The 12810-nt window shown below is 34.1% G+C and overlaps 2 protein-coding genes across 3 annotated transcripts in view; one reads left to right on the top strand and one right to left on the bottom strand.

The window, feature by feature from the left end:
- LOC117104350 (rabankyrin-5-like) overlaps positions 1-6299 on the top strand; it is a 37075-nt gene extending 30776 nt beyond the window's left edge. For both annotated transcript variants that reach the window (XM_033245173.1, XM_033245172.1), the window contains exons 23-24: positions 1405-1495; positions 2046-6299. In XM_033245173.1, coding sequence (XP_033101064.1) covers positions 1405-1495; positions 2046-2178 — 224 coding nt within the window. In that variant the 3' untranslated portion in view covers positions 2179-6299. The remainder of the gene's footprint in view (positions 1-1404; positions 1496-2045) is intronic.
- A 1749-nt stretch (positions 6300-8048) lies between these two features.
- LOC117104349 lies at positions 8049-12790 on the bottom strand. Its single transcript, XM_033245171.1, has one exon. It carries the CDS (start codon positions 12611-12613, stop codon positions 11504-11506), a length of 1110 nt encoding a protein of 369 aa, XP_033101062.1. The 5' UTR covers positions 12614-12790; the 3' UTR covers positions 8049-11503.
- Between the last annotated feature and the right edge of the window lie 20 nt (positions 12791-12810).

The raw sequence follows: 12810 nt of genomic DNA, 5'->3' as shown, positions 1-12810 counted from the left end.
CCCAATCAGTGTCAGATGTTGCTTTCCATTTGGGTCCTTCAACACTTTTTAATAACACAAGGCAAACATACACACATGATGCTCTACATAAACTAAGTATCATTGGGCTTAGAGAGTGGAGTTGTTTTTCGCCGTGAGAAGAATTCCTATACTGTGACAGAAATTAGACCCTGGAATTTTCTTTTTATTTTCTCCTCCGTCTCTCAATGTTTTTGGCAAAAATATTATCTTTGTTCCTCCCTGCTCTGATGATCTTTTAAAAAATAAGTTCGCAAAACAAGGTATAAAAAAAATGTCGCCTAAATTCTGGTGACTTTTGAGGGATGATTTTGAAAAAGGGCATGATCTATCTGGAGCAAATGAAATCATATTCAAAACTTGTTAATTGGTTTACAATCAGATTCTTGCATAAATATTTCCAGATCGTATTAAATATATGCTGCCACCTACATCAAATATTAAATTGAAAAAAAAAATTCTTTCATTTGTATCAACTGAAAAAAATGATAATATTTCTCTCTCTTGACCTCAGACATTGATAAAAAAAATTTGTTCTTGCCAATTAACACAGGGGTCCCAAGTTGCAAGAAGTCCCTGCCAGGAAATCTGGTTAAATGAGCTTTCTTAAACCATTTTATTTTGCTGCGCATGGTGACACCGATTGGCACTGACTTGCATGAGGCAATTGATAATAGAGTAGTATGTTATGAATTTGCAGGAGATAGGTTATTTGCTTGCGGGAGGCCATCCCCATTTCAGGGAGACTTGAATCCTTGTTAAAAGATGTTTTAATATTACCATTCCAATAGCTTTAATTCAGTCAAAGGTATCATTTTTTATACAAGATTTAACACGAAATGGAGCCATTTCGACCCAAAGTATGGTGTACTGACAGCAGTGTAAAAACATATATAAGCATATATATATATATATACATTCAACACTTACACTATGTGACGCAAATTTTTGGTTTGTCTGGACCCTCTTCAGGCGTAGTCCGGTCGTCGTCTGAACCAATCGGTTCATCTCCGTTTCCGCATAACATGTTAAATAACACTATACGGAGTAGTGGTTATTCATGTGTATGGTAAATAACTGATGACATCATACCACTGTTCCTTTATATTATGTCGGTTTCTTGCATAATATAAGATTTTGACCGTTAACTCCTTCATTTCTCCTCCGTGCTCCTCTTTCATGTGCTGATAAAACACCGAAGTTTTCTCTTTGTTTACATACTTATTATAGTGTTCATTTTTTAATAACAGCTTAATTTTTTTACTTTAATTGAAATTAATTGACATTGAAATGATTATATGGAGGTGACAAAGATGCGGTGTAACTACAGGACTGATAACAAATAAATGAAGTTTGATATGATCTTTTCTTCTTTTTTTTATGTAGACATGTTATCAAAGGAGCCAACTTGGTCAGAGAGTGAAGTTTGTCAGGAGTGTCAAGCTAAGTTTGGAATTAAAACAAGAAAACATCACTGGTAAGCTTTAAGAATTAAAGGGCAAATCAAATATCATTAACTTAAGAAAAATGTAAGTACAGGTGTTCCTCCAATTAAAAACCCTTTTGGGACTGGGATTTCCATGGTCTTTAGCAGCTGTGGTCTCTAATTAGAATATTAAAGAAATTTGTTAATTTGGAACCACAGAAAAGTCATCTTTAATAGGAGGTGGTCTTTAAATGGAGGTAGACCTGTATTGTTATATAATCATACAGTCCATCAATAATTTTGATTGTGAAACAAGAATACTCAAAGTAGGGCATTCAGTAACGCCCAGTAAATCCAGGCAACATATTACATCATACAATGGTTGTGTGTTGGTTGAGCACTTGTTGATACTAATACTGTCTTCTGATTGTCTAAGGCAGAGAGCAAATTGTCATTAAACACTTTTTTTTTTTTGATTGTCAGCACAGTTTGTACTCAGTTTAACACAAATATACACATAGGTCACAATCTTTAATGCTAAAAAGCATTAAGGTGGACATAAAAGGAGTGTTATCTCAAATGGATTCATATTTATTTTCAGCCGTCACTGCGGTCGTGTCTTGTGCGCCAAGTGTTCGTCGAAGATGGTTCCCATCGTTAAGTATGAATTGACCAAACCAGTGAGAGTCTGTGATGTGTGCTTTGATGTTATTTCCCTAGGAGGTGTATCGTAAGGCCACCTAGGTCTAGAAATTGGTGGTGCTTTGAAATGCCTTGAAGGGCCAAGAAATTGGGTTGTTCTTTGACCAACTAAGCTGAGCTAATATTGGTGTTTTTTAAGCCTTTATTGGTCATATAAGTGATGGTGGATGGTATTTTGTGTATAGTGTACTTCAAAGAATAACCCAACCATGGTTCTTGTGAGGGGGAAGTATTGGCTTCAGAAAGTTACTGACAGGGGTTCCGACAACTTCAACAGGTGTTCTGAAGAAGGGGCTGCCTATAGAGTCTGGTCAGGGTGAAGTCCCTGTCTGTGAGGTCAAGCGGGAGAAATGTTGTGATTTAGGATGCTGAAAATTGTAAATTTAGACCACAATAGTAGCGACTACAATCACAATTACTTTAGTTGGTTTGGCAAATGCATAGCATCTGACGACAGGGGATTTGTGGTGACGTGGAAGATTAACCCGGCTAGCTTCTTGTAAAAGGTTGTGTTTCAAAAACTATGTTGGTCTGGATTGAATTGCCAGGCTGTAGGTATGTTCTGATTGCTAGGTTTAACAGTACTGCATGTTGTGTATGAAAAAGTATTAAGATGTATTTGTTGTATTCAGTTGTATTTAAATATATTTTATTAAACTTCATGGTCAATGATCATGGTTGTAGACATTAAGGTGCCAGTTAAGTTGAAAATTAAGAAGTACTTTATTTCCACAGAGAAAACCATAGCCTGGATAATGTATTGGTCATTATAATAATTTGATTGTAGGACCTGAACAAATAATAAGGAGGTACCTGTAGTTATATTTTACATCCACTAGGAGAGGGAATACACAGGCACAAAGATCGACTAATGAGGAGAACTTATTTAGAGGAACAAAAAAAACACTAGGAAACAAGGCTATTGAACAAGCAAATGGTAACAACGAACAAAAGGATAGCTAGAATGGAGGAATAGTATTATTATATTATAATTACTTCTTTAGTTATATTAAATTGAAAAATTCAGATGGTAAATTGGGTATTTATATTTTTATTGTTTGTTATTCTATAATGGCCTTATAGATTGATTGATTGATACTAATACTGGCTTTGATAATTATTATAATTATAATAGTAAAAAGAATAAAAAATATTATTTAGAATATTATTAGTGAAAAACATAGTATATTTTGTGCAATTTACAAGATACTGGTTAAGTTTTTGTCTGTCAGTCTGAACTGGCAGTGTTTGATCAGACTTTTTCTAAAACTCTGTCCACATTATCACATTTTCTTCGACAAAAAACTGTTGTATGCCCATATATAGTCATGATGTGCCTATATATGGTCATGATGTGATGATGTCATGCCCATTAGGCATGTCTAATATTTTTGTCAAATAAAATTTGACAGTCTGTACAGGGCTTTAAGCTGTGTCCACACTGTCAAATTTGATGTGACTGACAAGTACCTGTGATTTGTCCATAAATGATGCAATATGACATCATCATGACAATTGTGACAATTTACACAAATTTGTCACATTAAATTTGACAATCTGCACAGGGCTTTATGCAGTGCTAGAGCATTGTCTGGCTTGCAATAGACATTTAAAAAAGAAACTGTTAGTTTGATCAGATAATTTTGTCATGTAGTGTATCATAAGACCACCAGGCCTAGAAAATGGTGATTTCATTTCTTTAGGCACAAGTGCCAAGGATATGCCAATAAGTGAACATAATCATTATCCTACGTGGCATATCCATTTAACAACAGGGGACTTAATGGACCAGTACACCGGGAAACCCCTACTCTTCTCGAAGGATGTACTGGGTTCTTTAAAGTGCACACGAGCCAAATGCGAGTGAGCTGTTCGAACCAGCGCCGATATTAGAGCTGAAGTTTGCGGTGCCCTGACTTAACCGCTCAGCCAATCAGCTTTTATAAGAACATCCTGGGCAAAGAAATGACAGTCATTTTTAAGGCTGTCAAGAATACCCTATCTGGGTCTTTCAGTTGTGCTGTTTTAATCTGCAAAACTACATGATACTAGCAAGAATAACCGTAATTCTTTTAGTCCTTGGGATAGTCAAGTGGCAGAGTGGTAAGGCAGGGGCGCCTTAACTAACGTCAGTGCTGATTCAAGCCGCTCCTCGCTTAACTCAAATTATTTTTATTTTACATGGCAAATTGTTGTGTTTTCCATTAATTAACGATCTATAAGTCAAATTTTTTCCAAGTCAAACAATTTTCTCAATGCCATTTTGGATTCGACTTAGGCAAGTTTAGCTGTACACATCTTGCTTGTGTGCACTTTAAAGAAGCCATTGCATCTTTCCGAAGAGTAATAGTTACTGTGACGCTATGGTTCATTTCAGCTCCATTCATGGAATGAACTAAGCACCTCTCTATGGTTGCTACAGTAGTCACGGGCCACACCTATATGCAATTCAGCACAATGACGCTGCAGGTTATGGGTTATTCCCCTACGCATTTACCTTTATTTTATGCAACAAAAGTTTGTCGACAGGGACGGTCCAACAAGTTAGACAAAGAAACCATTTTCATTAATGTAATAGATTTTTTTTTTACTTTCAGAATAAGACATTCTTGCAAACAATGACATGTCTATGAAAGATGCAATTTAGACTACCAGCAATGCTTTTATACAAAGAATAATACACTAATATCTAACCTCTCTACCCAGTATGTCCTTCAACCTACTCACAATGCCTTCCCAGATATTCCCAGGTAAACTACTAATATACTCCAACTCAGCATCTTGGCTAGATTGATACTGTATGCTGTATTAGTGTCTAAGGTAGTAAACCAGATTCATTATGACATTCAAATTAACATTTTAATCAAAAAAAGATGTATTATATTCATTTATTTAAAATATATATATTTTAAACATTTTAACTCATTTTGTATAACCCTGTATTCTTGAGTAGTTGCATGCAAATATGAAATAAGCTGAACTAGCTTAGTCCCAGCTGTAAATGTAAGCTGAAGGAATGTGATGCTAAAGTCATTTTTTGATTGATTCAGTGTTCGGGTTTAGCTGGGTTACATAATAAAGTTAAATGTGTTTTAATTTGTGAATATCCAAGGACTGATTATATAGATTAAAATTTATGATACAAACTCAGCATATTATTTTTTGTGTAATTAGAACATATTTTTCTTTTTCAGGGTCATAAATTTGGTTTTCTTTTCAACTATAGATCTAATTCTAGGTTTCAATGCCAATTGACCCCCATCTCCATATATTTTGGTTGGTATGATGGTAGCTACAGTGCTAAAACCCATAGTTAAAAGGCATTAGATTTTTTCAATTTTTGGATGCTCAAGCTTTGCAACCCAGAACCCCCTACCCAATATCTTGGGAATTTGGTGTTAAATTGCAGTGTTGATCGAGTTATACTGTATGTGCATAATGGTCCTTGTAATTTCATTGTTCTTGCCTTTAGACAATATATTTTTGTAGATGCTTCACAGAAATATCTAATTAACCAAATTAGGGATGCTGATATTATGACTACATTAATCTGTGTTTAAGTGTGGTCATTCTAAGCCAAATAATGTTTGTGAATTGTTATTTGACCAAATCAGTTTCTTTCATCATCTGCTAATGATGATCATGATTATGTGCTCTGTACTATGTTATTACTGTACATCGTGTTTGTAATGCAATATTAATTTTTAACCAACATAAATATAGCTATTCATGTTGAGGCATGCATACTTCTCTTTATATATACTTGTTCTTATTCCGCACTTATGAAAAACAGCATCATAGTCTGCAGTGTAATTGATTTTAAAGTAGTTTTCTGTCCCCTGCTTTTTTCATTTTCCTACCCCTCTCCCCTTGTAATACATAAAATGGTTTTAAAATACTAATAAATACCAAATCCTTTGTCTTAGTCCTTTATTCATGTGTAGCATGCAATATTATGAAATACTTTCAGTTTAATACTAGGTTGCCATTCATATTGCATGCCCAATCAACCTTTATAATATATAGAGTTCAAGAATGCATTAAAAAAGATTTAGGATTTGTATCACGATAACTCATTGTAGAAATATTCTGGGAAAATATCCTGTGTTTTTTTCCAAATGTATTTATTGAACAATAAATCATTTTAACAGTATGTGCTTAATTATTTGATTTATTTTTAGTGAATAATATATAAGGAAATACACAATAATAATACTACACTTATTACTACATATATTCTGTTCAATTAATCCTGAACATTTTAAAGACACTTGCATAACAGAGCAGGAGTATGGTTGTTTTTGGTGTAAAATACACCAAAGATAATTCAGTATGTCCGAAGTGGTGGTTGAGCAGTACACCAGACAACAATCCTTTATGCTTTGCCGAAAAGTATATTACATTGTTTAACATGTACCTGGGCCATATTGACCAACAGCTTGGACGTCACATCCAAAAGATGGCGTGCTATCATAACTTGCTGTTGGACAGCTTAGCCCCCTCCCCCAGAAAGTATATCCCAGAGCCACCACTGATCTCTACAGTTCAATGCATGCACACTGTTGCCACCGCCAGTTTAGCCAACTCAGCTAAGCTGCTTCTGGAATCAGAATATTTTATGTATTAATGCTCTTCTATTTTTCTGATTGTGATATGTATGGCAATTACAAAGTTTTTACTGTCCTTTTACTGTAATAGTGCTGATGCCCATTCAACAAACCAGTTAGTGAAAGAAAGGATAAATAATAACAACAATTGTTTGTAAAAGGAAATCCCCATTGCTGATACTTTCTGTATTAGTCCGTTACTGAAGCGCGTGTTTAAACTTATTTAAAATGAAAATAAATCAACAAAATGTTTCCTGAATTTTCTGGACAGTGATTTTGCATAATTATTTTATAGTCTGGTTTACATAACCAAGAACAAAGGTCACCTCTATTACACTTCCTGAAATTTATAGATGTATTTGATATACGTTTCCTGTGGGATCTTTTGCAACAAAGGTTTGTCATTCCAATCAATACCTATTCCCAAACTGGTGTCTATTTCCAGTGATTGCAAAGTTAATATCTTAGAAACAAGCACTCTAAAATATTACTATGGGTTAAATTTTTACTCTGTATTCTTCATAAGTACAGTAGGCATCAATTTTGAATAAATCAGTTTGCTTCAGGGGCGGATCCAGAATTTTTCAAAGGGGGGGGGGGGGTGTGCACACAAATTATAAAATTTAATGGCAAAACAGGGATTTACTCCTACCATGCAAGTAAATATATCTGTTGCAATACAATGGCATTCTTGCAGTTGGTTTTAGAATTATTTCACAAATCCAGAATTGTATTTGTATAATACTGTACTTCGATAAAATACCCATCGAAACAGCTAAGTTCTCTCTGATTTACAGACATGAAACTACAAAACTGTTTAGCAGCTAATATAAGTGGTATTATTATACATCTGTTGATTGTCACGTTAAGTTTTTTTCATATTGATTTGAATTTTGAATTGAAAGCTACTGAAATAACAAAGTAACAGAACACTTTTTTCATGTTTTTAGCTCATGACAGCAACTGCATCACAGACAGTATATCTTAACATTTTCATTTTGTTTTCTATAATTTCTGGCAAAGTAATTTGAGATAGATCACTGCAAAAATCTTCCATAGACAGACATGTGCATCTTATAAATAGACGATTGATTGACGCTCGACATTACACATGATCTTGAACAAAATGTCAGGATATCCCAATCAGTTGAAATTTTTGTGAGGAAGTTCAACCATCTTTGAACGTTTTAAATGGTACTGACTGCAGCTCCGAGATGTGTAGCGCACACGAAAATCAAAATTACAGTATTATGCCTGGTAAATTATAATTAGATATGACACATATCACTCACATAGGCATTTGGATGGATATTTTATTTTTATAGTAGAAAATAAATTTTATATTACAATTTCACAATATCAAAAAAGTATTTTTCAACAAATTTTGAAAGTTTCAAAATCTTACCTATTTTAAACAATGAATAGTAATAATAATAATAATGTAATATCCTTAAGGTCCGACAAAATGACAGTGTAAAAACATGAGCATACACTTGTTTTTAAGACACATGCATATTCCCCCTCTTCTGGTTGGTCAGATAAGTTTGATTGACACACCAGAAAGGCCCATTAACCAATAGTCTGTAGTTGTCCACTTATACATATATGACTGAAAATCTATTTTTTAACTAAAAATTATCCCCATACTGATTTTTTTTTTCCATTTATACTTTAAAAGGCCTAGGAGTTGTGTATGTACAGGTATAAAAAAAAACAATAACAATTGTGTCTGTACCTGTAAACACAGAAAGTAAAATTACTCCAGTTACAAAAAAAAATCTTTGGTCACATGTTTGTTATTCACATAAAACCAAAAGCTCAGCAATCATCATCTGTTTATAATCATGTTTAAAAGTTTCAAGTAATATTTGCTCTTTTCTAGAGAGAAACTTGAACTGGTCTGCCATACAACAAAATTATAACCTTTTTACCTAAAAATCTAATCTTGAATTCAAGTAATAAAAGTGTGAAGGGTTGCTGTGGCAACCATAATGATGACACTTCCGACTGGAAATCAAATTACCCTTTACTTATTTTCACTTTCTTTTTCAGTAAATATAATTATCCAAAGGATAAGAAGCTAGTCAGTTCTAAAGACAGATGTATATTGAATTTAGACAGCCATTAGAAACAAATAATTTGTTTTTAATCTTAGAAAAATGCTGAATACTGCTGTTCAATCCTGTGTAATATGCCACAGAGACCCAACTATTGTTCACGACCAAAAATATGAGAATCATGACAGCATTGCCCTTGGTTAAGAAGCACTGCGGTGCATATTAGACCATTCTATTTTTAATAAACCTCGCAACATTTAATCAAAAGTATATATTATCAAATATACCTTGATGCTTATATCATCTGGATGCTATAAAACTTTCTAATTTCCTTACAGAAAAATGCTAATGTTCAGACAGGCCTATGGTACCATTTTAACACTCCAATAATATGTAATAAGTGCAATACAGTAATGTACTGCATGCATGGTAAATACCTGGCCAGCATTAATATCAAGTTGTCAACTACAAGTGGCTCTTTCTGGCACTTAGTGTATTTCGGATGTGATTATCAATGAAGGCTAGAGGAAGGTATACAGTAATCTTTGGTGGTTATTTCAGCAGACAACTAAGAAAGCTGATAGGCTGCAATGGTAATTGATGACAATGCCTTGTTTTTAGCACTGATGTGAGAGGAAGTGAGAATTTGAAGTTGCCTATGATATACAGTTCAAAGTTAAACTAGACAAAAACTTGTTAAGTGTACTGTAAACACTACAGTTACTGTATATATGTCTGTATCCTGTTTTATCAGATTTCATTTTTAGTTGCAATCACTTTGTACTGGGTGCAGTGTTGTACTTTTCTACTACTTAGTAGAACAGAAGTACAATTCCTGAAATATAATATACTTAAACGTCCATTAAGCATCACGTTTGAACCAATAAAATCCAATATTTCATTGATACCTGATAACTAAGTTTTACACATTGTTGGTATTAGGATTAGTCACGTGTTGCAGCTTAGAAGGCTTGACAAAAGAATTTGGAAAATTTAAAATTTAATCCACAAATTGAAAAATGCAGATTTTTTTTTTTTATAATAAGTTAAACATGCTACAATACATCTTATATATTTTTGTTAGTTGTCGGATTATAAAAATTAATTATTGGTAATTAATATCAATTATATTTTGTATCCAAGCAGATAATTCTATTTAAAAAGCATGCAAAACAATTATACTAAACATGTGATTATTAACACTGGATCCAATCAAGGTTTTTTTTCTCCAAAATTATTTTGAAAGAATAATGCATTAAGTATCAGTTCAAAGTTCAATAAAAATTGTAGAGGTGTACAGTACAGTATATTTAATTAACCCTGTCTACATTAAAATATATTCTCACTGTTCAGGCAAGATTTTTTTGTACTTTGTTTCGCGAACTTATCTTTTCTCAGATTGTTGATTGCTGAATGTAAACAGTGATAATATTGGGATGGTTAGCACTTCAAATTTATATATTTAGGAAGAAATTTACATATTATATTTTTGGAGATTTCAAGGCAGTAGCAGGCATAATAAAAATAAAGAAAAATTAAATTTTTTCTGAAATTTTCATTTTTCATGACGGCGGGTGCGCTAATTGGCCAAAAATTTAATTTAATTTTTATTTGAAATAATTATTGGCGGGCAGCGGGTTTCATAAACAAGACAGCCCTACAAAAAAAGTCTCGCCTCAACAATCATATTATATTTAGGCTTGCCAAAAAACCCTAAGATAATTTCAGCACACAGCAGATAAAATGCCAATTGCATAAAATATTTTAGCTGGTACTAGTCCACAAGCAATGGTATGTCTGATAAAGTTACTATCAGTATCATTAAAACAATGTTTACAATATTGCTGATTGTAATCACACATCAGTTGCTAAACCAATTAAAGTTATCATGTATCTTTACCAGCATAAAAAGAGTACCTTTAACAAAACAAAACAGAGATATTTTGAGAGTGAAAAATCTAAAGATGCGATCTTGGGAATTACCAATAATCAGGATCTTCTGCTACCTGCATCTTTTTCATCCATTGCAATCATTTACAATCAATTCTGAAACTCTCTTCTCTTTGGCTTACTCGTAAATTTGCTAAAGGTGTCCAACTTTGGACAGTAACTCTGAAAAATGACAAAAGTGTGGCTTTATTTGTCCACACAATGAAAGTTCTCATTCTGGCTAAAATTCATTCTTACTTCATAATAATCATCATCAATTGGCTTACTGTCAATCAGAGACTGAAATTCAAGATTCTTCTCACTTTCAATAAATGCCCAATTCACTCATACTTCAACATGCTGTGTGTTAGCAAGGAGGTTAACCTCCTTGGTGTTAGTTACATAGCCCAAAATGAACTAGCTGGTGACTGTTTCAATTTCTTCTGTCACAATAAGCTTTAACACTGATCCCACTGAACTAAGAAATAAATATCCTGTCCTGAACAATTTCGCACTCAATATTAAAATACTTCTTTTTGTAAAATCTTACCATTTCTTTTATAGTTCTGGTTTTTAGTTATTATACAACTGTTTAAAATATCTACTACGATTGTTGGCAAGTTGTTTTGGTGCTTAATAATATTTAGTCACATTTTTATTATGAATTATTAATGGAGGCAGTACAATTACTGTATACAAAATTGTCAATTGTCCAGCAGCGTCAAATACTGTCACTAATTATCATTTTTTTAGTTATTAAGTTGTCATGCAGAATCATTACTATTTTTAGCATCAAGTGTTCGCTTGTGTCGGCTTTCATTCACCATACGAACTATGAATACACCAAAATCTTGATGTAATTCTGCAAATGAGCGTGCTCTCTTTTCACCATCTATATATACAGTTTGTTGGGGTCGCGTCACTGTTGGGGGTGCTGATCGAGAAAATGGATTATTCTTTTTTATCATCGATGTTGCACTGCTTAATCGACTAGTGGCGCGTGGTTGGGGTATGTCTACAACAGGAACGTTTTCATACGAGACTGGTCTTGTTCTACCGTCCGGAAGTTCCTCGTACTCAGAATCACGTGAGCTTGACGTGCTTGAAGATAATGTATCGCTAACAGGTCCATCATCATCTATCGGGTTCCATATATCGTATGCTGGATTATTATAACGTGACGGACCACAGACAGGCTCCGGTTCAGAATTTCTGTTGCTATGAAATGGACTCCTTCGGGGTGCACCTGTATGTGCGAGCGATTCCGTTTTTCCTTTATCGTAAATGCTCACAGCTGAGCTACCTGGGAGTGGCATTGGATTGTCTCGTATTTCATCCAGACTACCTGTGCTGTGACTATGAACATCAGAAAGTCGTGCACCATTTACACTATCGTTGTCTTGCCGAGATGGAGTGTATTGGCTGTAACGATGCGACTGTCGAGCCGCAGCAATATTGCTGTCATTATGAGATAGTTCATCAAGTTGCCTTTGTAATTCAATAACCATAGCTTTCATATACTCATAACTAGCACAAGATAAAACTTTCATCCAAGACTCCATTTCATCTTGTGAATTCGCACCCAAAGCGTATGACCTAACGCCTTCTCCAGGGAATGATATTTGGAACATATTGTTATCATCCATGTCTGCCAGTTCTATCCTGCATCCTTCTAAAATGATTAATCCAATTGGTTCTTTATCACCTTTCTTGTCGAAGTAGAATAATAAATTGCCCTTCAAAACAAAATATCGCCTGTGAAAACGACTCGATTCGCCTCTCTTGTTCAATATGCCTTCCTTGTCAATAGGGGAATTACATGAGGCGAAATAGGCGACATTGCGCTCGTTCAAACGCATCTTTGTCTTAGACATCGTTGAAAATAACAAGCACAGCGATAAATACGCTATAATTCCATGGTGAAACAAAACTTGGAAATCTTCCGACAGCAAAACATGTATGTTTTACAGTTTTGAAGTGACTTCTTCCGGAGGGTTCTGCCTATTTTCCTCTCTCTCATCATCAATGACAATGATCTAACTAATCCAGAAATTGAGCAGTCATGCGCAAT

Source organism: Anneissia japonica, unplaced genomic scaffold, assembly GCF_011630105.1.
Source record: "Anneissia japonica isolate Jap-2015-1 unplaced genomic scaffold, ASM1163010v1 scaffold4536_len1192065_cov207, whole genome shotgun sequence".
NCBI classification, from domain to species: domain Eukaryota; kingdom Metazoa; phylum Echinodermata; class Crinoidea; order Comatulida; family Comatulidae; genus Anneissia; species Anneissia japonica.
Note: the sequence above shows the minus strand (reverse complement) of the source record. Positions and strands in the feature narration are given on the sequence as shown.